Source organism: Strix aluco, chromosome 1 (genome assembly GCF_031877795.1).
Source record: "Strix aluco isolate bStrAlu1 chromosome 1, bStrAlu1.hap1, whole genome shotgun sequence".
Taxonomy (NCBI): domain Eukaryota; kingdom Metazoa; phylum Chordata; class Aves; order Strigiformes; family Strigidae; genus Strix; species Strix aluco.
The window spans coordinates 12890500-12918093 of record NC_133931.1 but is presented as its reverse complement, the minus strand read 5'-3'; the positions used below and the strand labels follow the sequence as shown (position 1 = coordinate 12918093).

General features: G+C 45.5%; 1 protein-coding gene across 2 annotated transcripts; it reads right to left on the bottom strand.

Moving 5' to 3' along the window:
* Positions 1-1254: 1254 nt before the first annotated feature.
* FBXO32 (F-box protein 32) lies at positions 1255-26979 on the bottom strand. Of its 2 annotated transcripts, XR_012625817.1 has the most exons (10): positions 26692-26979; positions 23422-23534; positions 21664-21713; positions 20900-20992; positions 13296-13389; positions 12229-12413; positions 8446-8628; positions 7132-7275; positions 6212-6442; positions 1255-2395 (listed from the first exon to the last, which is right to left on the bottom strand). XR_012625817.1 is itself a non-coding variant. In XM_074845797.1 (9 exons), the coding sequence occupies exons 1-9, from the start codon at positions 26805-26807 to the stop codon at positions 6353-6355; spliced, it is 1068 nt and encodes a 355-aa protein (XP_074701898.1). In that variant the 5' UTR covers positions 26808-26979; the 3' UTR covers positions 1255-6352. The 2 variants fall into 2 exon arrangements, 1 of the variants encoding a protein (XP_074701898.1); XM_074845797.1 differs by having other exon boundaries at positions 1255-6442.
* Positions 26980-27594: the final 615 nt, after the last annotated feature.

Sequence of the window (27594 nt, the reverse complement as noted above, 5' to 3'; positions counted from 1 at the left end):
TTTGTATGACAGGAGCAGCTCAGGCTTTGTCAAAAATAAAGCAACCCCCTACATGATTGACTGGGGTTCACCCCACACCACTTGTAAAGCAAAACTGAGGATTAGGGAAAGTTGGGGCAAAGCTGAGTCATAATATTTGTTGTGTAAGTAGTTTTCAAAATGCTTTTTCCTCAAACTCTACTTCTTTATTAGGCTCTAAGACAGACAGTGAGGGCACTTCAAGGAATTATACAGGGTGACTTGTTATTACTGATCAAGGCAGGACCTCATCCATGCCTCAGGCTGCCCCTCCATCTATCCCCAAGTGCTCTTAAAGGGAGGTGTTAGCAGCAATAACATGAAGATGGGAAGAATTATAGACAGACCTCATTGACCCACCCAACACATTCCTAAAAAGATCAAGTATTCCCCTTAAAGGATTTAGTCTATTAAAATAAGTAGAATTTAATATTTTCACAAAAGTTTGAGTAAGAAATGTGTCTTTAACAACAGCTTTTTCATCCCCTTGTTTAAAAGGTTCTGGTGATCTCGTAGACTGTCTCATGTTTCCAGAGACTTGTGTCTGGGGGTGCAACCCTCTAACTATAGACCTGAGGCACAGCGTAACTACCAGACTTATGAAACCACTCAAGCATACCTTACTTGACAGTGCAAATGAGATTAAAACCAAAGCATCTGCATTTTGTGCTTATTTTTATAGCTGGCATAGCTTTCATGAGGCAAGTGATCCTGTTTTACCATGTTAAATTCTCCTGTTCCAACCCAAGACACATTTCTTGCCTTTTCAACTGCTTTTCCCCAATTTACTGGGAGTCCATTCAGTGGCCTCCTACTCACATTTCTGCTGAACAGGAGCCTGGGTCAGACTGTTGCAGTGCTGACTCTAACCAGATACAATTGTAACCAAAAAAAGATAAAAATCAACATCACTTGGATAACATGTCCGGAAAAACAACATTTCTGTAAGCCACAAAAGTTGGAGTTGAAGCTACTAGACCAGTGTGAGCACTGGTGATCCCTTTTGGGGCAACAATCACTCTCATGCTTTGGGAGAGTACAGATGCATGAGCATCATGTGAGCACCGCTTTTGCTAGAAGTGAGGGCTCCATTCACCTCATTTTCCTTCGAGGTACAATGAAGCAACAGCCACCTGAGTTCTGGATGTTCCTGCAGAAGACTTTGCTTACAGTCACCAGAAGCTCAAAGCTGATAAGGTCACCAACTTGGAAGCAACGAGACGACCAACTCTGTGGTTCACATTGTTTGAACATTTATTGCAATTCAGTGTCAAAAATGTTTTTTACAAAAATACCTTACTGTCTGCACAGAACAGCTGTAAAAATCAGAGTTGAACATGCAAGGGAAGAAGAAAAAAGTGTGCAAATTTATAATGGAAGGATTTTAACCACACAAGAATATTAAACAGAAATCTTATATAAGGGATGCCTTTCACTTCATATCATCTCTAGTTACAACTTTAAAGAAAAACAAAACAGAACACACGCTCTCTTCCATATATAAGTAGGTATTTATAATTACTGTAGATTAGTTCCTAAAGATGAGTGTATTTGCTATTTCAAATTAAAATGTTCTCTTGGTAGCAGACCTGTTAGCATTCTTTGCAGCACATGATGGCTAAAGAAATGTGAGTTCCACGCTCGGTTGCCCTCCCAGGAGAAGCAGCAATGCTTGGTCAATGGAGGGGGAACCTCTCTGGTGTTCAAGGTACTAACATACTAGAGACTGCATGTGTCAAGGACAAGATGGATTTGTTCCCCCTAGGGTCAGATCCTGAAAAGGTGATTTGCTACCAACAAAATCACTGGAGGAAGACATGGGATAGAAGTCGGGTGCTGGTAAAGACACTCACATAGCCCAGCAGCCACACGCTGGGAGCTCTGTGGTTGGCTGGCCACATATTCAGATCCTTTAACAAGCATCATTATAAGCAAAGAGCTGAGAAAAGCAGCACAAGCAGAACACCAGAGTCCCAAACCTTGTAAATAGGGAGTCTTGATCAGCCATCAGTTCCACAGGGTCTATGTTTCTGCAAACAGGCCAGCTAGGAAGAGTGGCATTTTAATTTAAAGCTATGTCTTTTTGGCAAGGTGCTGATCTATGGGAAAGTTGTGCCACAGGTTTGTAAGAACAACTGCAGAGGACAATGCCGGTTTGCTGTACTGAGCAGGAGATAAGCATGAAACAGCACATCTGATTTATTAGCTACATAACAGAATTTGAAATGTTCCTGTCCTAAATCAAATTTTAGCTACTGAGGGCCAAGGAATTTTCTGGGCAGAAAAGCTGGTTTAGTACCTGCATATGTCCTAGAAGGTGATAGCTTCTCAAGAGTAATTGAAGTCAAACAGAAATGGGACACAAACAGTTCAAAACCTGGAGGCAAAGAAAAATAATAAAAAAAAGATATTTCCATATACAGAAAGTGGCAGGGTGCAATTAAATGTTTACATATAAAGCAATGTCTTCAGAGCAATACAAGTTTTCCTAATCACTTTACAAAATAAAAGGATCTAGAAACGCCCACAATTAAAAAAAACCCAAACAATATAAGAGGAGGTACACACGTTTTATGATCAAACTTTACCATACCATAGTTAGTATAAATGGCTTAAGGTATGTACAGCTGAAATTGTGCCTCTTGAAGTGGCTATCACATTGAAACAAAGTCCAAACACCTGCCTCTTCTAGAAAGCTGAACAGAGATCTCTGGGATCTCTCCCTTCCTAAGCCTCCTCCCCTGCATGGATCTATTTTTCCCTCTTCACAGCACCACGTTCCACACTGTTGCACTGGTTAACACATCCTCTGAAGATAATGAGATTTCTCTGGATATGCTGGCAGGAGAAAAACCCCAAAGAGAAGAAAAAAAACCTCCTTTTCTAGCATAAGAACTGATGCATGTCTAACGGGCATGCATCAACTAACTGGAAGGTGAAATGCTGTTTGAACAGAACATTCTATTTCCAAAACACAAGTAAAAGTCTGTTTTCCCTTTACAACAGCTTTGCCACAATTGTCTTAAAATAAAGAGGTCCTTTTTGTGCGAGAGCAGCCTTAAACCATCTTGCTGGAAGCCCGTTATCACCGTCAGTTTTGTTACTCTGCCATCCTCAGCCAAGCAGATAACTTTGCATTGCTAAAATACTGATCGCTTTGTTTATAAGTGGTTAGACTAAGGTATTTGGGTGCAACAGCATTTCATTTTAAATAGAAAACAGGAGTATTGAATTCACTACAATATCTCCCTGTACCAGCCACTTCAGAAACAATAAGTCTCCCAAAGAGACCAAGATCTTACTTGACAGTTGCTGTAGCAGGAGGGTAATGACTGAGGCAGTAACTGAATGAGGCTTATTCTGTTTCTTTTTGTTTAGTCTGTTTTGTTCTCTAGTACAGTAGTTGCTTGGCTTTCTGCTGCTTTGGACACTGACAGCAACATCTCAGGACCTCACACAAGCAACACACAAGTGTCTGTATGTATTAAGAAATCATCTTCAGCACTTTGACTCTTTAAGATTACACAGTGCTAAAATAAAAAAAACCCCTCTAATTGAAGTAAGTTTTGTAAATAGGAGCCTCAGCTGCACATTAAGTATGTTGTCAGCATAACCCATGCTCTCTGGGCAGGGGACATAGAATAAACTCTTCACTCAAAACCAGTGAAGGGCTGATAGAGGCAATGACTAGAGCCAAGACATTCCCAAATCGCAGCTAAACACTGAGATTTTTCTGTCTTGCTGTGCAGGGAATGCACTAGACTGGATTCAAACCTGAGCTTAAAATTCACCCAGTGTCACAATCTCACAGTGGATGCGTCATCTGCTAAGCATGGACTCAGATTAGGCAGAACCCCCAGTATTTCATACCGAAATACTGTTGCCTCTCCATCACAACATGTTGGCTCACTATGGGCAGCAGAAGCAAGACTATGAAACAAACCAACCCAAAGTCAGAGCTGGAAACAGAAGATGTCAAGGGGCACAGGTCACCTCACTGCTAGACAAAGGAGCTACAGGAATCTCCAAATACAGTGGAAATGCTTTACACACTTCACTTGCAGGTTTCTGTCCTTAATGTCCTCATACACCAAGCCAGATTTTAGCCTCATCTACCCACTGCCATCAATGCAGGAATGAAAACAGAAACTGGCCTCTTCCACTCACAAACATCCCCCCAAACCAGCACAAGTCCATTTTGCCAAGGTAACAGCTTTTAAATCACTTTCAGTTGACTTGAATATGATTAGCAGGCTTACGCTTTCCACCAGCAGTCAAACTGATGGATGGGGCATCAACACCCAGATAAAGCTCCCTATCCTGCACGTGTTTTCTCCTCATCTCTGGAGAGTGCTAAGCTCTTGACCATGGCTAAGGGTGGCACAGGCTCCCAGAGCTCTCTGGAAGAGCAAAAGCTTGGATTGCTGTTGGAAGGCAGGAGAAGGGTAGTTCTTGCCAGCATTTTCCCCATTTTCCTCCCCACTTCTCCACCGCTCCATCTAGAGGCAGCTTTTTTCCCTTTTTGCATCTCTTCCAAGAGTATGCAAAGTGATTTGATTTAGTTTGCAAAAATGCAAATACTGTCAACTATTTTAAAATATAAACAGCTGCAGAAAAGTGTTGAAAGCCAGTTATAAAAATGTAAAAAAAGGAACAGAATATTTAACAATAATTAACTCAAGTAGTTCTTCCTGAATTGTCCTGAGTACTCCTCTTCCTCACAATTCTTTGTACATAGTCACACACAACCTACTAAATATTTACCCTTCTGAGGTATCCTGCTTACATCATGCACAGAGAAAGTGCTATCCAGGAAATCTACTGGCAAACAGCAAGAACTTTCCACTGCAGGTTTTCAAATTGTTATATACGAGCTGGATTCTTCTAGCTCCACTATAAGGAAAAGTGAAGCATTGTATGCAAAAAAGGAGACAGTGATCCAGATCATGGCCACTTACTCCACAGGACTGAAAATTTAGCTATAGGCTAGTGTAAGAAGATCCCATAAAGAAGCTCAGCACTGGAAGTGGAAGGGACTAGGCTGGGTCTTTGCCACTGGCATGGAAGAATAACCAAAGATGTCAAGTGCCATGTTGGAAATTCCTTGCTTACCACAGTCCTGACTGCTGGTTTTAGGAAAACGCTGACCAATTTCTTCATGCTGTCTCGCTCATCACCCTAAACTCCAGTAGTCTGAAATTAAACATGATGGTGCCAGTCTCCAGTGAATAAAAACCGCATCATTTCACTAGATTCAACAGCCCAGTTCTCCCTATATTTTACCAGCTCCAAGATGACAGAATTCACTTGACAGCAGTGGGAATACAGAGCAGCGTATATGTTGGAAAACATGGGCTTGAAGAACCAGATTCTAACCTCATTTGGTATTTCAACCAGTGCAATTAACTCCTAGTGGAGTTGATACGAATTTACATTGTGAGATTAAATACAGTCCTTTTTTTCTCTATAACAGAACTTACTCCCTTTTAGACAATCTTCATCCTTGTGGCTTCTCTTTTCCCTTTTGCTTAGTCTTTCATAAAACCAACAAATTAAAAGAGGATGGAGTAAAGTCTTAGGTATTTATATGGTGCCTATCATCTAGGCATTCAAGCACTGAGTAGAGCAAGAAAACTAATGTAAAGAGGTAAGCATTAATACAAGAAAAGATGCTTACTATCACAAACATTTCCCTTTAAATCATTGTACAAAATACAAAAGTTCACATTGTACACTGGATTTTTGTTTGAAAGGTACTCAATCTATTAGAGGTAGAAAGTGGTATGTTGCGATTCTCTCGCAAGTAGGCTAGAGTTCTATCCTAAGTATTTCAGAATGTGTCCTTTTTAAAAACATAGAAGTATTATTAAACTTGTCACAGGGATATTTTTCATAAATATTTTTAAAACATCATATTTATAAATATGTATGCTAAATAAAACCAGATGGAGGAACAGTTCAACAGTCCTAGCCTCATATTGCTTTCTCTCTATTAGAAACAAACCAAAAGAGTTCTCAAATGGTTGTGGGGCAAATTCATTTTTAACTTCTAAAAACAAAAAAATGAAGTTTTTTGCCCTGTATCTTGTACTCTGATCATAAAAAAGGGACTCTGTACAACATGCTGCATTTATACACCAGTCCTGTGGAAGTCTGTACTCCTTAAGTGCTGCGCATCAGTGAGCAATTTCACCTTTTGTCTCCAAGATCCTCTTGTTCCTTGACTCAGGAGCTTCGAACAAACACGAATATTTACACTATTTACAAATGGAGTGTCCAAGCTCAGTGGCATAAAGTGTCCTGTAAAAATCACGTAAGCTGCAGTGACCCAAGTTCAGAACCTGAACAAGTTGATAAAGTCTTGCGGTGAAAGAGAGGTGGAGCAAGACTCTGGGTTGTTGGCTGTGCAAGGGTGATCAGTACCCTGGGAAAAGAAAAAACAACTCCATTTAGAGAGACTGCAGAAAGGGCACCAGAGCATCAGCCAACCTAGCACTGCCCTCTGCCAGACATCCTGCTTGCAAATAGAGCAGAGCCCAGAATAATATTTCTACTATTGCCAAAGCAGACAGCTCAAAACTGGGCTTCGTATTTTAGGGGCTACTGGCAAGTCATGGGCAATAAAATCAGCAAAGATCCAATTCATTTTTTTCCCCTTTTCTGACGGAAGAGAGGCTGGAGCCTACCATCAGCTACAGGAGTTTAACTCCAGACACATGCCTTGGATATCACCACAGTGGCCAGCAGATTTTTGTCCTGGGCTGTTTTGTAGCCATCAGCTCTCGCTCCAGTTAATTCTGTTGCCAAGATCTCCACCTCCATGTAATGGGTAGAAGTAGTTGCTGGCAGTGCTAAGATAATTTACTGCAGGCAGCCCAAGAGCATGCCCATCTCCCTCCCCTCTGGCCACTACTCATGTTCAATGTAAAGATGGGATCTCCGAAGCACAGAGGAGAAAGGGTCTTAACAGTTGAGGGAGGATTAGGATGTAGGAAAACACTAGGTTATGCAGGCAAAGAAACTGCAGCACCCTAAACCAGCTCCAATCAGAGGAAGCACTGGGTGCCCTGTGGCTCCTGCCCCAGTTGTGTTTGTCCCACCAGCACTTCATACCTTCCAGGAGAGGATGTGGCAGTGCCTGCATAGCTGCAGTGTGTCACCATACTGCTCCTTCCGTGGGTAACACCTTATGAGCTTGAAGTACATCTTTTTCCAATCCAGTTGTCCCTTGTCAGATAAGATTAGCCGTTTGCGAATCTTAAAGGAAAAATAATCATAATTGTAGCAGGTCAAAAAAATTATCTGTTCTTTCCAACTCACATTCTTCTCTTCCTCACTTAAGTGTCATCCTTGCCGCTCCCATAACAGTTCCCTTGTAACACCAAGAAAATTCCTGCTCTGAATATCCAGCTATAACCAGTGTCCTGACGGCAACAGCCTCACCTGATACCATTATCAGGGTCTATCCTCATTTCATGAACATTACTGTATGAAAGCCTGAAACCCTGGGAGCAATTTTAGCCATTGCTTCTGGCTGGCAGGACAATGAGTATAGGTGCATTTAACAGTTTCAGAAGTTAAAGTATTTTGCTTCTTCACGGATTCTAAGAGTCAGTGATTTGTCACATTAGCTTGGGAGACACCCATCTTTCTTTTAGGGTTCCTTAGTTGCAGACCTTGAATTTGAATTTACTTGTTAAGAGAAATAACTTCCCCAGAGTCACTTCCAAAGTCAGATCGAGAGTGAGCACATAAAGCCAAGTCAGCAGAGAAATCTGGCACATGGTCCCTGAAGTGCAGAGATCAGATATAAACATGCCAGACATTTGCCCATAAACAGAGAGGGGGATTTTTGTTTGTTTGTTTTTAAGTTTAGAAGACTCCAGATGATTACCAGCCTGCAAAGGGCCAAAGATGCTAACACAGGTACAACGTGGGTAGCAGCAGGGCTGTTTTCCACATACTGTCCTGTCACTCATGAAACAGCTCAGAGGGGATTTCTTGCTCTAAAGGGCAAGAGAGTACGACTCATTGCTCATGGACCGCATCCACAGAGATTCTCTGCAGAGATTCTCTGCAAGGGTGTCAGTCCCTGGGACATGAGGGTGATTGCTGGAGCTTGCCTGCACATTTTCCCTGCACACATGGGGCGAGGAGCAACTGCATGACTTGCAGTTGTTACCACCTGGATTAGGGTTGAAGTTCACTGTATGACTAATTCCTCAGGCTCCTATTTCAGGAATTGTTGCTGTGGCATGCCCTCATGAGCACAAAAATCTCTACATAAATCATCTACACAGCCATTCTCATGCCAGCCTGTGTTATTAGCTTGCAGCACAGCCTTTAGATCCAAGAGATAGTCAAGTAAGAGTGTCCCAGCCGTGTGTGTTCACTTGCTAGCGGGGTACAACAAGCAACTCCTTGTACCTGTCTGTCCGTGAAGTGGTACTGGCAGAGTTTCTTCCACAGCAGTCGGTCTTCGCTGAGCACTTGCAGGTCAGGAGCCACCTGACCGAGGCTAACCAGGTCTCTCCCATCACTCAGTCGCTGCATGATGTTCAGTTGTAAACACAACGGCAGGTCTGTGAAAGTGGTTCCTTTAAAGGCAGGCTGGAAGAGACAGACAAAACTGAGCTCACAGGAAGCTGAAAACCCAAGCAATTCTAGCTTGCAGTTCAGTTACTGCTTTTTAAGCTTTGCTCATCACATAGAGAATAAGCAGCAGTTCTCTCTTCTGAATAAGGAGATATTTTACATAAAGATGTTTGACCTTCTGCCTCAGAACAGTCTGAGATATCCACAAGGAAGGAGACACGTATTTGTATTATAGTAGTTAGAAGTAGAGTTGCAGTCCTTCTCCCCTTTTTGTCTGCCCCATGTCCATACTCGTGAGACTGCTCCCAGAACCACCACCACCAGCAGGACATTGGCTACATCATGGTATCAGCTCTTAACCATCCAGATCTCTCTACCATGAGGGACATCAACATTACTTCTCAAGTTCAGCCTCCTGTTACACACATTGCTGGGAATCTTATACTCTTCTGACATGTGTTTTAGTTTATGTCGTCACAGGATCCTGCTGTAACCGCAGCAGTGGCTGATGAGTACCCACAGCAGGATTTTTCCCTGCATGGCTTCTCAGGTCACTGCTGGCAAGGCTAATGTTTCCTCTGCGAACACCCGAAGGACCTGCCCCTTCCCCATCAGCTGCAGTCACGGTTTTCCAGGCTGTTCAGCCACACCAAAGCACATCCTAGACTAAGGAGCCCAAAGCCACCTTCACCCCACATCCACCTTTGCCTGGTCTACAGAGACTGTTTTGCAAGTCCGCATGGCAGCACAGCTCCAGGACAAATTGACAATGATGGATCTGCAGGTCCTGCACTCGGGGGAAATCCAGGGCACAAGTGGGAGCAAGGCATCAGCCAGGACCACAACCTGGGCTCTGCTGCTCCAAAACCAGCCCCAGCCTTATTAAGGCAAACAGCAGCTTTTAGGATTGGGCCCCAACAAAGAAACAATGTTAGACAGATGTGCCAAGTTTATCATTTACCCTGCACAGAGATGCTGCTATTTTAAGTCACAGAGTCACAGCACCCGTCTCGCAATTGGCAGAGCTATTAACTGTTTCAAACAAGAAGCACGTGGACTGCCATCAGCAGGGGAACATTGCATGAGGCTGCTTTTAATCATACGGTCCCACCTCTAGCCACCCTACTGCATATGAAACTCCACAGGCACAACAAGTATGTCTGTACACAAATAGCTCCCACCTTCCCTTCAGTGCCCCAGTGACCAGCCTGCCTGGACCACGCAGCACTGCTTGGTACCTGCAAGGACCACAGCTTTTCAACCAAGGCATCATTTTTGGCCAGCTCCACCAGCAAGACAGGCCTGAAACAACCCCTCCAGGAGGAGTGAACAGTCTCTGCCATCTCCAGAGGACATTTCTTCCCATGACAGCTTTAACGCTGCATGCTGACTGTTAAGCTAAGTGCACTGCCTGGCTACATATAGATACTTCCTTGGTACAATCGAGAAGTCCAGACTCAGCACCCATCAGTGCAAACTGAGGTCATATTTTGGGGTAGGAAGAATGCACTGGAGCCTTGGATTACCTCCCGTTGATACCCCTTGCCAGCCTGTCTCTAGCATTCTCCTGCACTCTCTCTACATAAAAGCTTTGCTAGGGCACAACAGACTAGACTAAGCTCAGAGGCTCTTGGGCCAAAAAACTCCCAAAGCTCATGCTTATGTCCTATTTCTGAAGAAACCAGTGTGACTCAAGCAAATCCTTACAGATTCTGAGTCAGGGCCAAAGACTTATCTGCTACTTCTTTTCCCTCAGTACTCCTTTCCAGGACTTTTCAAACATTACTTTTTTTGGAGAAAGAACACAGATTAGATCAGAGCAGATCAGTAAGCTGTCACTTTCTGGACAGATTTTTTTTAAAGCAGCTCTAGCACACACAATATTTTGCAAGTTTGGTTTTTTTTTTTTTTTTTAAAAAGGTTTTGGTCTTGGCTGTTGCAAGACATCCCCCCCCCACCAGAAACACCAGAAGCACCCAGTGCGCTGTAACTGGCTACAGAGCTGAGCTTGTTCTTCCTTCCTCTAAACTCAGCTGGTTTTGTTCTAGCTTGACCTGGAGTCATTTTCAGTGGTGTGAAATTTTTTTTGCAAGCTTAACATCTATTTTATTTATTTTAGAAAAGCATCTGTAAACCTACATGTAACTAAGTATGCATAAAAGGCAGTTCCATTCACAAGCAGTATTTTGATGCACTTTTGTCTAGATAGGCAGAGTTCTGTGAAATGCTCGTCTGTGTTTTATGAGCCCTTAAAGTAGAGGTAAAAACCCCACGTTGTACTACTGTGTTGAGCAGCAGGAGGAAGGTCCTGACCTGTGATGCACTCAGGGCAGCAAATGCCTGGGTGGAGCTGACCCTGGTAGTGCCCAGGCACATGACAGTCCCCATCTCGCAGACCTGCTGTGCTCCATGAGCCACCCCACAGTTGGGCCACTGCTTCCCCTGCAAGGCAAAGGGAGCTGCAGCCCATCCCAAGAGCTGGACACCAGAAGGGACAGCAGAGGTGGCGCAGAGACCACCATCAGATAAAGCACTGCTGCTTTTGCAGATCTTCAAACTCCCTGGGACCTCCCAGAGTTCATCATCTCCTGCATCCTGTTGCCTGTTGTTACTCTAACTGAAGGGTAGGAAATTGTTTCCTGGCATTCCCAGAGAACACAGCCATGTAAAATGATGAAAGCACATCCTTTGCAAATGGGGTTGACCCACCAGGGAAAAAGGTGCTTTTTATATTCCCTTGGGCCATGGCTTGGTCTGCCCAAGTGGGAATTTCACAGTCCAGTTCACTGCAGAAAATCCTACAAGGATCACAGCAACACAGAAATCAGCACTGGGGGAAAGCTTTAGCACTTCTGTGGAGTAAGTATCCATTCAAGGTGAGCAACTGCTTGTAGGTGTTGCTGCTTGAGCAGGGGGGATTGGACCAGATGACCTCCAGAGGCCCCTTCCAACCTCAACCCTTTTGTGATCCTGTGAAGTGGAGCAAGTTCAGATTTGATTCCCATGCAAAGCCAGGTTAGGAATTTATCAGCTAATGCATCTCCTTCCCATCCCCACAGACGCTGTTGAAAAAATAGACGTTGTGAAAGCAGGACTTGTCTGGCTGGAACAGGCAGCTCCAGACTACTGGAAGAATCACTGATATTTTCAGCCAGGAAGCATGAAGTTATGCAGCTATTTGGAAATTTGCATTTAATTTACAGATTAAACAAATCTTAAAACCTCAACTATCTGATAAACAAGTTTTGAAGGCAGCTTCTCAGTTTGAAAGTCTGAAAGACCAAGTTGACTTTCCATAGTGAGGCCTAGTCTCTGAAGACTCTCAAGAGGGGGAGATGGTTTCCTGCCCATCTCTGTTCGCACAGCACTTCATGGCCATTAAGGAGTCAAAGCCACAGTCTGTGACCAGTAACAGGGAGCATGATCCTGGGTTGTGTACACCGAGTTTGAATTAAGGGACACAAGTAATGCTACAAATGCATCCAGTTTTGGCAACTCCAGGTCCTTCCCCAGCACTCTGTGCTTGCAGTGGGATGCAGTCACCTAAATGAGAGCTGCTAAGTGAGGTTTCATGAAGGAGCCACATTATTTCTAGCTTTCAGGATTTGTGCTTACCCTGGTGATCTGAATGTTGTTCAGTTGCTGCTGCCAGTGGAGAATACTCTCCATCCTGTGCACCCACATGTTGATGTTTCCAACCAGGACAGACTTGCCGACTCGTTGAACTAACGTGCAGAGGGATGTGTAGAGGGTCTGCAGCAATTCTCGTATTAGCCTGATGTTCTGCTGATCTTCAAGGACTTTGGGAGAACAGTAAAGGTTAAAAATGGGAACTGCCCAAATCCTTTTCTGAATCTACATGTTTCTCAGGCAAGTCATCTGCTATAACCTCACAGGCCAAGAAATTCAGCCTGCACTCTTCTTTTTAGAGGAAAGCACTTAAACATTAGCCAGGCATAGCAGGTTAGACAGCAGATGGAAAGAGATCCTCCCAGGATAAGCAGATGAGGTATCTGCCCTTTCTGCAGCACTTCCCATTTCCAGCTGCTGGCAACCAGCCAGTTTTCCCCTCTGGTATGTGCAAGAGGTTATCTATATGCACCTCTTCCCCATCTACCCCAGCTGATGTGCAGGGAGACAGCTCAGGATCTCCTTTCTCATTATGTATACATGCACTAACAAGGTGCTCTCAATTCCCAGGCTTCAGACAGAGCTAAAGCATCAGGGAGGGAAGTACCACATCTCAACCATAATTCAGCCCCCCCAGCAGGTGAAGACAGCCCTCGAGCTTTCCTTTCCTCCAGAGCAGTGGGAGCACTTGATGATGCAGCAAACTGGTGACAAGGCGGCAGCAGAGACTGCAGATGTGCCAGGCTGGGGGCAGGAGCAGCCACCTCTTCTGCAGTCAGAAATAGGACTCAGTAGGATGCAGAAGGGGTGGTAGTGAGGAAAGTTGGAGAAGGAGGAATCGCCTCTCAGATACCTACCAGAATTCAGACATTTCTTCCCACTCCCCCCTACAGTCCTTCACTGACGGAAAGTGGAACTGCACTACAGAAATAAGCAGTGGTGCCCCTCTTCACCCATCTTGCATTGCCTGACTGTTCTTGAGGATGTGGTTCACACGGACTACACCAGATTAAATCAGACGACTCCTCCCCCTCACTGTTTCCGTTTCTTACCTTTCTGCACCACTTTTTCCAAAATGTTCATGTAGTTTTTCTGGGCAATGCCACTCAGTGACGTCAGCTGAGACTTTGCTATCAGCTCCAACAGCTGTGGATAAAAATAGAAGTTGCAAGCCTTAGAGCACAGAGATACCTTTCTAATCTTGACTCCTGGTCACATGACACAGCAAAACAGTCCAGAGACTTGTTTGCTGCTTGAAAATAAAAGGGAGACAGAACGACAGAGCAAACTAATGCAAAGGGGGAGGAGAGCAGAGGCCAAATAATTAAACTCACACACACAAAAGGGGTGGGGAAAAAAAGGCATTCTAATGATCTTCAGGGGGAAGAAAAACTTGATTTCATGGTTCAGAGATGCAGAGAAACCACAGAGCAGTGCTCTGACTGACAGCATCTATTCACACCAAGGGAACAATAAACGGCCGACGTCACTGTCCTTCACTGGGGCATAAACAAGCACTGTCATAAGGGAACACGAGCAAATGCCTGTTTGGATGGGAATATTATTGATGGAGCATTAATGAGAATCAGACTCCACAATTTACGTCAAACTGCTGGGTTGCATGGGTTTTGTCAGAGTGCTGTCGCCATGACAGAAAGGTTAAGTACTATATTAAAAACAAACTCTCCCCCCCAACAAACCCCTATTCCCCCAAGGTTTCCTCCCCTGTTCAGCTCTTACAGCTGCAACACCAAACCACCTTTCCTTGTTTGTCCTGTTTACTTGTTAACTGCCCCTAATGGAAATCTCACTTTTACTTTCAATTAGGATTTGCTTCCCAGCACTGATCTCCTGACTTGTGTACATGCTGAATTTGGGCTGCAGTTGCTAAAGGAAGCATTTCCCACGGGGAAGATGCCCTCTCCTTCCCAGCTCTCTACCACCACAAGAACAGCTGTGGAAGTTTCCTACAGATCATGCTCTGCAGAACATGTGGCCTATGATCTTGCAAGCCTTCCTCCCTTCCCCCAGCATTATATAAATACACAGACTGTCCACGTGTCAGTCCATTTGTTTTGGATGTACATAGCCTTCTGTTTTAATTTAGAAAGGAAAGGAAAAACCTTTTATGCTACAAATCAATCAACACGTTACCGCATGACTAGCTTATTAATCCTTTATCATCTGCAGCTACGGTATCCTGTTGCTGGCACTGCAGAGAGTCCAGAGAAGGTGCAACTACTTGTGTCAAGTAACTAAGATGGCTTTTGACAAGACTTGATAAGTCATGAGCTGAACTGTTTGCCCCGCTATAAGAATGACAGGAATGCACCCAAAAAGTCACCGGCAGCTTGCCATGAAGCGGGGAGCTCAGGGAGGTGTATTACTGCAGTCGCTCGCCTGCTCTGCTCGTCTGGGCCGCTGGCATGTGACTGCCAGTTAGGAGCAGTGAAGTCGCCTAGAGTGACCGATCGCTTCTTCCGTTTAATTTCCACGCCAACACCATCATCAGATGGCTCTGAGTTTACACTCTATTAATATCTTGCACCTCTCGCATGACCGAAAGAAAACAAGATGAAAAAAGACTCGCACTAACTCCTGTGAAGGGCAAGCTGCCTGTTTTCTTGGCTCATTTGGGGGAAACAAGAGATGTAGGAGAGCTGGGTAATATTTTGTGCACAGGCATTAATGGATCTTCTTGCTATATCAGCTAAACTGAGACTGCAATAACTAGATACTCTTAAAAACAAGGCAGCTTGCAAGATGCTTGGGAAGTTTTATAGGTCTTTTTTTTTGAAATACTGAAGGAATAAGTAGAAGAAAAAATAATCAGTGTCCTGAAGTAGTCTGTAATACTCTGCTTACACTAAACTATTTAGCCTTCAGACCTTTGATTATAGTGATCAATTTGCCAGACTCCATCTGTACATTAGGCACACATGCACCCAGATCAGCTCTTCTGTGCACAAACAACTGCTGTCTCCAGATTGCACCGTTCTGGAACTGGCACAGAGACAGCTTCCTCCAGGCTGGGTGTTAGCAGTGTTGTGCCCTTTACTGAAAACACCAAAAAACACCCAGTGATAAGCATCACATAATGCAATACTGTAAGAGCTAGACAGCAGGGCCATTCTTTAAGAGGAACAAGGATAAAAATCTCAGTTCCCTGAAGAACTTTAAATTGGTACAAAATTAATTTAGTCAAAGGTACAGATTCAAATTTGCCTTGTCTGTGTTTATCAAGGTTCAATTTATGTTCAGTGAACCAGCTCAGATATCATGTGTCACCTCCCTTCCCCTGCAGCAATAAACACAGGATGAAATTCCATATGAAAACTATGTTGTGAATACTTTGAGGACTACTCCGCTCCCCAGGGACCACTGGCTGAAGTGACTGGCTAGCCCTCCAAATCAAGACATTTTTTATTCTTCTCTGCTCATATAAGACATAAAAAACAGGTAAGCAATACATCTGTGCCCCACATGCTTCAGTGCATTGAGGGTCTTCGAGTGTTGGCACAGACCCAGCAGAGTATGATCTCAGTTAACAGACTGCCAAACTGGGGTCTACAGCATTATAAAAAAAAATAAATCAATGTTGCCACTTGCATAATACAGACTAAAAGCAGCCTGATGAATTCAGATTAATGCTGAGTAGGGTAAAAAGGCTGGAGAGCTGCAAGCGTGTGTTATGATGCAGTTGTATTAAGTCCAGCCCACGCTCAACTGAGAGGGACAGATGGTAGGAGAGAGTGCACAGGAAAAGGTTAAGAGAAATTTTAAAAGGCCTGCTTTTCAAAAATACTACGGGATTGCATTCCAGCCAATTTTAACTGGAGCTGGGAAGTCTGCAACACCTCTGGAAAACAGGGAATTAGATCCCAATTCACTCTTTCAGCTCCTCAGAAGTTGAAAAAGGTGACCTGGTAGCTTCCCCTGGAAATCCTTCCTACCACCTCACTCCTATTTTATTTGCTCTCAGAGGTCTGCCAGAGCCATGAAGAAAAGGCAAGAGATGCAGTGGGCTATTCCAGAGCCTATGCAAAGCTGGCAGGAGGCAGCATCTTCCACAACAAGGCAATAACCTGCTCACCTCCCCATGAGCATGATGGGGCTCCTGCTCAAACCCCATTAGCAGTTGATGTAAGCAGTTGGTGCAACGAGCCACTTAGCTCCTGGAACAGAGCAGGTCCTCCTCCCATAAGCACAAGGGGAAAAAAAAAAAGCAAACAAAACAGTGCCATGTGGCAGGGAACAAGGGCCCGTTTCAGGGCCATGAAAACACTGCTCTGCACCCATGACTACTGTGTGCAGCAGTGCTTAGACCTGCTACAGCCAGATGGCACTTCTGCCACTGTCTCAGTTCAACACCAGGGTGCACAGGCAATTCATGCCCCAAATAACCCACAGCTAGGGGCTTACAGCACACAGAGCCAAAAAATCCTCAGCAGGCCTGTGGCACCGAGCAGGAGGGCATAACTTTGCCTTAAAAAGGGAAATTCTTTGTAATGATTAAAATCACAAATTTGAAACCACTGAAGTGTAAATCCCCCTTTGAATAACCCAAACCAGCTATAGGGAAGCTGAACTGCATTGTCCTGGTTTCAGCAGGGATAGAGTTGATTTTCTTCCTAGTAGCTGGTACAGTGTTGTGTTTTGGATATAGTGCAGAATAATGTTGATAACACACTGATGTTTTAGTTGTTGCTAAGTAGCACTTATCCTAAGTTAAAGATTTTTTCAGTTTCACATGCTCTGCCAGCAAGCAGATATATAAAAGAAGCTGGAAGGGAGCATAGCCAGGACAGCTGACCCAACCTAGCCAAAGGGATATTCCATACCACAGAACATCATGTTCAATATATAAACTGGGGGGAGTTGACTGGGGGCAGACCACTGCTCAGTCAGCAGGTAGTAAGCAATTGCATTGTGTATCACTTATCTTTTCTGGGGTTTTATTTCTCTTATATTGTATTCCTTTTCATTATAATTGTTATATTTTTATTGTATTTTATTTTGTTTTTAAACCATTCTTATCTCAACCCACAAATTTTGCTTCTTGTTTTTCAATTCTCTTCCCAATCTCACTGGGAGGGGGGGAGTGAGTGAGCAGCTGTGTGGTGCTTAGTTGCTGGCTGGGGTTAAACCATGACATGCACCCTGTGAAGATCCATAAGGTGCTCCTGGTTGGGGATGTGGCTCCTCACATCTGATTGCTTAAACTACTGTATTGCAATGAAAAATTCCTTCTCTAGCCTCTGCTTGCTCTCACAGTCCTTCACTTTGTGGCTGAAATGTCACACTGGCTTTCAGCTGGGAGGTAGAGCAAGAGCAAGGCAAGTTATAATGATTTACAGTGCAGGTGCTGACAGATCTCCATGAGACAGCATTGAGCTGATACTCTTTCACCACAACATAAATCCAGGACTCCCAGAGCTAACTGCTATAAAAACTTAAGAAACAAATTTAAGAGACTACTTTAACAGGCTGCACACTATCTAGATCATTTTATTCCTGAAGAGCTGTGCCCATGTGGCTTAACCTGACCTAAGCTTTTATGATCAGAAACAGCACCTTCCCTTGAGACATTACTACACAACCATCATATGACAAATCTCTTTGAGGGAAACAGCCTGCAAAACCTCACTGTCATCTGAACAGAGTGTTCCCGAAGGAGAACCAACAACTTCTGGGCTGCAGACACTTTTGTCTCTGCTCATATTACTTATGCTTGCAGAACGCTTCCAGTCTTTTCATTAAATCTGACCATAAGACCAGAGAAACTAGGGCTCCTTCAAGACCAAGAACAGTTTGGGTCCTCTGGGTCAATCACAAACTTCCTTACTAGCTCTAAAAAGGGACCATTGTCCTGTAACAGGTAGGCAGATGCTGTAGTTTAAAAGATCAACAAGGACCAAGTCATGGCACCAATACCTATACTTAGCACTTCCAGCACTATATCAGCAGACTGTCAAGACAAGATTGATGTTGGAGGAAAATTTCTTCTGCTTCAGTTACATGAACTCACTGGTTACAGCTGATGGTATTTGCCCATGAAGAATACTTGCCAAGCTTCTTGCTGCTCACTTCACTTGAAGGAGGTGCCCGTTTTATCAGTGCACCATTAGGAACCCCAAGAACTTAGTTTAGGTATATCTTAAGCAGCAGACACTTATTGTACAACAAAAAAATCAGCACTGAAGACGCTGTAGCACTTAAGTTCAGAGAAATTCAGAAAGGAATGCTTTGAGAAAGGCAAGTTGATGTTCAGCCTGAAAGCCCATTCTGCTATCAGCAGTGATGTAGCTTATTTCTCTATAGGGCAAGTTTGGGTGTAGCCAGCAGAATCCCAAGCCTGCAGCTGTTTCTTTCCCCACAGACATACTCATGTTCTCCCCCAGCCTCCAACTCAACTTTCCTCCTTAGAAAACAGTTGCTTGATGAACTAAATAGTGTGAGATTAATCAGATACCCTGAGCAACGGGTGGAACTAGAAAGAACAAGGGAGGGAAGGGAAAAATGTTTTGCCTGCCAATGTTCAAGGCATTTTCCATGTGACAGATTGCTCATCTATGTGCTCTAGGAGGCCTGCAATTTGTAAAGGACCATGAACAAGATCCACATCTAGGCAGACCTTTTCATGAGTAAATCTGGCATGTAAGGCATTTTGTGAGCTACTATCCACCGGAGACTTGGCCGATACAAGCCTTTCATTTTAAGACATCAGTTTTATATTTGATCCATGGTACCAGGTTTAATATCTTCTTTCATCTGCCAAACCACAAGTCAGCCTCAATTAGAAAGCTTCATACTTCTCAGTAGCACTGTATCCTTAAAACTACTGGGGGGAAAACTACTCCTAAAAGCTTAGAAGAGAGGTAATTTGTAGAAACAAGGACACATGCTGACTTCCACACAGAACACTGATATTTTGGATACACAGCAGATTTGGAATGCTTTTATGAAGACCTCAAGGGAAAAAGGAGGAAGAAGGTCAGCTTGAGCCTCCTCACCAGACCACACCATCTTCACTAAAATTTGAGTTTGCTCTTCAAAAAATTCAATGTGGCTTTTGCTCAATCGTTGCAGTCCTATGTGAAACACCCACCACACTGGGCTGAGCAGTAGAAGCTCATCAAGTGTCACAGCATGACCTCAGGCCATGCTTAGCAGAGGTCTCTGGAGTTCTTCATTTTCATAAGACAGGAAGTCTGTCAAAGGGATCTCTGGAGCACCAAATACAAGTTTTATTCTCCTCTATGTTTGACTAAAGGGTTATAAGCCTTGGCATGAAGTGTTCCTTCCTCAATAATCCCCCTGGAGATGACACAGCTGTGTGTATATATATATCCAGTATCAGAAAACACTGAGTACCTCAGCACTGGTGATCACCTTCTCTGCACAAGCAGGAAAACAAGTTGTCCCAGAACCAGCAGACCTAGGACAGCCTGAGTTTCCATGGACTTGTACCCAGCTTTGCCTCCCCCAGCATCCCCACTCCCTGCCACCACCCCTGCAGGGGGACACCCAAGTGATTGCCAGTGCACTTCCTGCACAGCAGGTGGGTAATCACTCCCAATGCCCATACCCCTCCAGGGGTCCTTGTTCACCTAGACAACAGGTGAATAAACTAAGGTGAACCTGCTCAGATTATTTCTTTAGACACTTTTCATGACATTTGACTTGGCAAAGGGAAAGCAATACCAATGCTGCTTGCTTCAGAATCTAAAACCTGAACAGCTGGTGCCTCACCAGTGATCAACTGTTGATGAGACATGAAAAGGAGCTGTTTATAAACAGCCTCAAGTTATTAACAGATTTCTTTTTAAGCTTATTGAATTCCAAACCTTGATAAGTGTTTTGAAATTCGAGATCAATTTGCAGATCACATGTGCATAAACATACAAGCATCTGCAGCCCTCAGGACAGTAGCTCCCCCAACCACTACCACCCCCCTTGGCCACCCAAAACCAAAAGCGAAGCCCTGATCTGTTATGCAAAGCCAAGAACATGGGGAACCTGAGGCTGATGACTCCTTCCTACCAACTAATGGTGTCAGGACTAACCAAATGCTTCACCCACTGAAACTGCTGCCTGTCACACAGAATTAAGAGCAACCATGATCCTTAACAGAGAGCTTAAGACCAGTGCCTCTAAGAGGTTCAGCCCATCCTCCCATTCCCAAAATGCTCAGCTCCCCAGAGTCTCTCCTGTATCACTTCAATGGAGACAAAACTCCACAGCCTGTGCAAAGAGGTCCCCCACTGCTCTGTGGCCTCTGCAGAAAGCCCATACTCCTTTCAGGTCTACAAGAATCACATTTAGAAGTTGAACTGAGAACTCGGGAATTAGAAACTGTCTACTGGGTTTCAGAAGTGAATTTCACAAACGAAAAGTAGTAGGAATGCTAGGCTAAGGACAGCCCATCGTCTATGTTACCACCACCTCCCTCCCTCTCGATTTTAACAGATTGAAGAGGAGGTTTTGGGCATCTATCCACACAACTTTCATCAGTTACTTCATGCAGCAAAGCCCAGCACCCCCACTTGCATGTTTGGACCTCTCTTCTTTGCCACTGCTTCCTATCATCCAACTAGTGCTCAGTTCAGAGCCTCCACCACCATCACAGCAAAATAAACCCTGGCCTTTCACTCACCCTCACGACATAGTTGAATCGCCTGGAGTCCAGGATAGCACTGGAGAAGTCAAGTCGGTTGAAGGCTTCTCCCAAGGTGCAGTAACCATGGCGCTGAGAATTAAAAACAGTCTGGGTCATGTTTTGGCAGACATGAGTCCAGACAGCACCAGGAAGACATGACACAGGGCAACTCAATATAGCAGGCTAATGGATACAAACCATGGGACCAGGTCAGGGCCAGAGGAGGCAGGCCTGCCTCCTGCAGAGCTGCACTTATTGACGTCAAGAGTGGGCATGGCCAATGTAGATTATTGTAGTTTCCCAAGAGTGACACAAGCTCTGCTCATGACCCATGAATTTATGGGTGAGAATGAGCCACACATTCCCGGGGTTCAATATATAGTGCAAGTTCAGAGTGGTCTCATACGGCCGATTCTCTCCATAAGCGCAAGTGAGCCGTTGTGATGAATTCCAATGATTTTCCATGTTAGGACTGTACTGGGTAAAAGCCAAGAACAGTATTATGGCTTGGTCTGCAATTGGCCTTTTTTTTAACTGAGGGAAGCAAACAAGTCATATTTTAAACACATGTACAAAGCCTTGTAGAGCAAGCTCTGGCTCCCCGATTGGGGCTTAAAATCATTACTGAAATTCCAGCCACAAGCCAGATCTTCCACTTATCTCTTAAGAGCTTCTGCTGATTTATATCAGCACAGGATATTCCACCGCTTGGAAAAAACAGCAGAAAAGGGAACAAAGAACATATCTACAGAGACACTCACCTCTTTTGTGCTCCCCTTGTGAACATAGATCCACTTCTCCTGGTGGAAATCTGTTTGGACAAAGACATTTTGCTCAGTTAATCTTCCACCTTCCAGAGGGCTGGATCTCTGTTCTACTCATAACACACTGCCCTTTTAGTGCAAATGAAGTTATTTTGTGTTTACACTGTCACATTTGAAACCAAAACCAGCAACTTGCTGAGATGCTTTGTTTCCATACTGTTTCATTTGAGACTGAAGCCCTGAGCCTTAGAAAGGGCTTCTGTTTCAGTGACACAGCTCAAGACTGTAAATGTTTAATCTGCCAAGCACAGATATACCATAGCACCTCCTCTTCTTTGGTCCCAGACAGTAAGCATGGCTGACAGCCAGGTTTTGTTGTTATTGATTTTATTAACTATTCATTACCTTGGTTACAGTCTTGGGATTGAATGTCAAATTTGAAGTTGAGCAAAAATGTCATGAGACACCAGGCATGTGGGAGAGCGCTTTTAGCAGTGAGGTCAGGCTCAGAGGAGCATGCTTGTGCTTGCAGCTAACTTGCTAAAAAAGAAAAAACTATTTGGGAACAAAATTTTCCTATTTCTAATTGCCCCTCCCTTCCCTCAGAAATGGGAGTTGTCCCATCCACTCCCCAAAATAGCTTCCCTGTACCCACCACATGCTGCTAACTTGGTTTGCAGAAAAGCCCTTACTGTAAGCAGTTATGCTGCTCAATCCTTCTCTCACCCCATTTTCACATGGGCCTACTTCTAGCACACACTGGCAATTCAACAGCTAATGTAAGAAAAATTTTTCTCCCTGTCCCGTTAGACTCCTTTCCTTAAAGGAAATACTGTGCTTCTGGAGTCTTTTTCCACCTAAGGGTGAAGCAATGTACTCCTGCCTGGTACTGTGAGCCCAAGGACAAACTCAGTCTCAGTTACAGGCATGCAGACCCTGCATCAGGCTCTTTTAAATAGTAGGTCACAGCAGAATCCAGCCAAAAACTGTCATGGTAACATTTGTTTGTTCAGAGAACCGAATGCACTGAGGGGCCAACTTTTGGCATCAGTTTCCAAAATCCTGGGGGATGCACAATGAGCTAATAGCAGTGTGGGAATTGTAACTCATTTCCTCTGTGTATGTTTACATTTGTAGCCTTCACATCTAACTCCATAACCTATCTTGCAATCAGACCAACGCAGACCTTGCTGTCCCTGCAGGTTCCCCCAAGTCCTCCCAGTGTGCCATCTGAGACCCTGGCTGCGTGCTGCGCATATAGAAAGATTTCAAACCTTCCATTGTTTTGAGCGAGCAGAAATCTCATTTCATTTTTCACGCACTCTGCGCACAGAGATAGGATCAAAGCTCACATTCAGGCTTGTAGCCTCCAGTAATGTAGATTAGTGCTCAACATGCATATGGAAGGAAGAATAAATTTAGCCTGTTGTGCACAAGGAAGTCTACAGGGGGAAAAAATCTGGAACTGGTTCATTTGAATGTACCATAGGAAAAAATTACCCTCCTTCTGACAAAGACAAATGACAAAAATTTCAACACAACAAGCACAACTCCTCAGAGCAGGGATTACTAACAGGGGCATAAATCTTCACATTAAACTGTATCCAAGTTCTCTACTTAGGTCAAACATGGGCGCAAAGCCCTTCAAGACACTCTGGAAGACTCTTCACACACTATGCAAAAGCCATAGATATGAAGCATTTTCCATTCTCTTGCTGCAACTTTTAATAAAAGAAGCCCAAATAGACATCTTACATTGAATCTTGGCTTTGTTATTCAGCAGGTCTTTTTTTCTCTTCTTGGCAGCAACATCATAGTTCAGGCTGTTGAAGAGATTCTCTTTGTTGTAATCATCCTTTTTACAAAAGCTGTGAATGACACAAAGCAAGGATTCTGTTTATTTCTGAGGTCTGCTGAACACTATGTTTCCTACAAGGAGAGAAAATACACAGGTTTTCATTGTGAGCTTCAAAGCTGCCTCCTTGCAGGCTGCTCTCAAAAAGTCTGCACGCAATTTTTGCATCCAGTAATGGTATTTTTAAATGGGCCTCTGGTGCTGCATTTCTGTGCTAGGTAAGACGCCCATAACAGACAAGGAGCAGGTAATACAGATTGCACAGTTAGTGCTGGGACACTGCTGGGCAGTACCCTTTTCCTCCTTTTAACCTGTTTCTATCCTTAAGTAACACCATATCCTCCAACTGTAGGTGGTAGATGCCTCTGAGCCAGTCAGACTTCTACGAAAAGACATATTTAGACATCTCTGAGAACATATATGTATGCACTCAAGATATTTATTAACAAAAGACTCCCTACAAAACATTCTTTCAAGCTTACAGGAAAAGCTCAGCTGAGGTTCAGACTTGGCTGGTGGTTTTCCAAACCCCACACAGCAGTGACTATACAAATTAACAGCTAGGATCTCTTGTCCAAGACTACCCATCATCTGCTTTTGCTGGAGCTTTGCTGTAACTATATTATTAGTGAAGGGAGCTTATAACCCCATATTTTCTTCGAGGGCAATGAAAGACTATCTATAAAGAGGCTGTGCATTAACATCTCCACATTCTGCAGATCCAAGCAGCAACCTGAAACTGAGAAGCCCCTGGGCAACCACAGCGTAGATCCCTGGGGGTGGCAGGGAAAGGCAGCACCCACCAAGAGCTCTCAGCAGAGGCCCCCCTGCACACAGCATACAGCCCAGAGCTGCGGGGATGCCTCACAGGTGCTGGGGAGAAGCCAAACAATGCATCCAGGAGAACGAAAGAGCCACCCTCACTGCTCTAGCAGCTTGCAAGGGCTGGGAGAACGGCTGGCTGCAGGTCTAAATTCAAAGGGTCCAGGCACCTCACTGCACCTCTCAGCTGCTGTGACTGGGACACCCCTGGAGCTCTAGCATGCACTGAAACACGCTGCTGCTCACAGCACTGGGCGAGCTTCCTCTGTCACAGCCACAAGGACTCTTACACAGCTAGGCTGCTTCCTCTACAGACTTTGTGTTCACACTGTTTAGCCTCAAAAAACTAACACAAGCACCATACTAACTCACACCAACAGCTATTCAGCACAGGGTCCTGCAAAGGAATGTAACCTGCAGACACGGCTCCTTATTTCCCCTGTTTGCTGTCTGTCAGCGTGACAGCCACACCACCAGCATACACAAGTGACATGACCAAGTCAGAGTTTCAGCCCCATCAGGGACCCAGACCTCCTTCAGCAGGGTCCAGATGGGTGTTCTGGTTTGGCACCTGCACATGGCCCCAGAGGTGGAGGAAATCTCCCCCAGCTTCAAAGCACCATAAGCTCCCCCTTCCCACTCCACATGCCCCCTCATAGGGCATCACAGCTGCAGGGAAGGCACCACTCCCACGGGCTCCACCACAACACTGCAGAGGGAGAACAGCAGCAGCAATGCAGGTGGACAATATTCACAGCAACAACAGCTCGGGGAACCAGACACTTTGATCAGCAGGAGCTGGCTCAGAACAACCCAAACCTGAGAGCAAAACATCTCAGCTGCACATTTCCCCCATCCATGCTGCTTTCTGCTGGGGGGACCAAAACCTGAGAACAGAGTATGGCAGTAAGGAAGAAGCAGTTTTGAAATGTTCAAGCTCATATTTTATTAGGGTTACACAAAACCAATAATGGGCCAGTTTAACATGCCCCATGCAGTTGCGGAATCCAAGCCCAAGAACTCAAGACAGATCTGCTTTAAATCTTACATGTCAACAGCACACCCTTGACTGTTGACTTCCTACTGAATGACTGTAATGTGAAACCTCCATAACAACAGCAGTGGCCAAATTCCAATATGGGAGGCAGATTATTCCCCTGTTTATGTACTGCCAGGTTTCCACACACTCCTCCAAGGCATCCTGACAGGTCAAACAGTTGGGCACCAGGACCTGGCACTGCAAGGACCTCAGGCCAGGGCCAGTATGTCACCTCCTCACTGTCTAATGGGAAATGTATAAACCTGTGCCAAACTCAGTATTCCCAACACAATCACACTAGCACCAGCCAGACATTTTTCTACCTATTTACAAATCAGATGCTTTGGATTGATTTTTATTTACAGTTTGCATAAAAGAGAGCAAGAGATAGAGACCTGCTACATAAACCTCCCTGCACAATAACACCTCAGCTGAGGTTCACAGCGAATCCCTGTTTGCTCCACGTCTTTTTGTCATGGACATTCCTGACCCATCCCTTAGCCCGGTTGCAAACCCAAATCTGACTGCGCACAGCTGAAAACAAGCTCTGCAAGAAAAGTTTGGTTTTGACAGGAGCAATCTGGCCAGAGACCATACACCCACGCTGCTGCAAAGGCTTCCTGCTCACACAACGCAGCTCCGCGGTGCTTCACCATCTTGGGGGTTTTGTTGATGTTTTGCAGCCAGATTAGTCAAGCAGCACGTAAGGTACATTACTCATGGTCTGGGGAAGATTCATGGCTTCAGACACATCATCCTTCTCCAGCCTGAGAGCCGGGAAGCCTGAGGCAGGGTTGATCCGGGAGAAGGAGGAAGGGAAGGGGGACACCTCCGGGCCCCCCGGGAGGCGCTCAGCGATGCTCCCCGAGGGCACATGGCCCTGACCGCGGGGCAGCGGCTGTTTTTACCTCGCTTTTCCACCCCATCTCGCAGCCGTAGGGACGTCCTGGCTGCCTACGCAGGGACAGCCGCCTCCGTGCCCAGGCGCCCCGGGACCCCGCCGGGGCTGAGGGAGCCCCGTTCTGGCCTTACGGCAGGCCCGGGGGAAAGCCGCCAAGCCCCTCCGCCTCAGCGACGCCAAGGCCCGGGGTTACCGGCAGGCCCGCACCGCGACCCTCCCCCGTCCCACGGAGCTCGGCGGCCCCTGCTCAGGCCGCCCCCGGCCGAGGGACAGGGCCAGGCGCCGCCGTCCATCTTGCCGCCCTCACCACCCCCCCCCCGGCAGCGCGCGACCGCACCGCGGCGCCCCCTGGCGGCGCCGCCGGGGGGAGGGAGAGGAGCGGGGACGGGAACGAGCCGCCGCCGGTACCTGCTGAGGTCGCCGACGTAGCCGCCGCTCTTCTCGTCGAGGAAGCGCGTCCAGCCGTCGGCCGTCTTCACCCAGCTCTGCCCGGGGGAGCGCCAGTCCTGCCCCAGGAACGGCATGGCGGCGGGACGGAGCGGGACCAAAACCGGGACCGAGATCGAGAGCGGCGGCGGCACCAGTGGCCGGAGCGCAGCAAGGCGGAGCGGAGCAGAGCCGAGCGGTGAGTGCCGCGGCGGCAGGGCTGCGGGCGCCGCCTCGCTCCGCGCTATTTATGCGGCGGCGGGGCGGCGTGTTGCCGGAAGCGCGGGGCTGGCCCCGCCCCCGCCCCGCCGCACGTGGCGGTGTTTATCGGCACCGCCCTCGCGCTCCGCGAGCGCTCCGGGGCGGGGCGGGGCGGGGCCTGGCTGCTGGGGGGCGGGGCCCGGCTGCTGGGGGCGGGGCCCGGCTGCTGAGGGCGGGGCCAGCGAGCTGCCGGCGTGCGCAGCGGTACAAGCCGCGCCTGTGGGGTTTGGCTGTGCCTGGCTGTGTGCGTGCACCCAACTCGCGTACGTGTGTACGTCTATTGCATTTATATACTGAGCCTAAAAACGTTTCTACGTGTTTGAGTTGTAGATAAAAATCATTAAATACAGAATACAAATATGTATGAAATTAATGTTTATGCATATTTCAATTTCATATATAACTCGCATCTATCTATTGATACAAATATTTTCACATAGACATGTTTGTTTATGCTTATAAATGTGGTTTAGATACTTATGTATCACAAAATTATATTCTGTTTATAGAATCATAGAATCTAAACATATAGAAACATAGAATCTAGCCAAATTTAGAACCTTGTGAAAACATACAGAATATATATATGTGATTCTATACAGAGAACACTATATAAAGACAAAA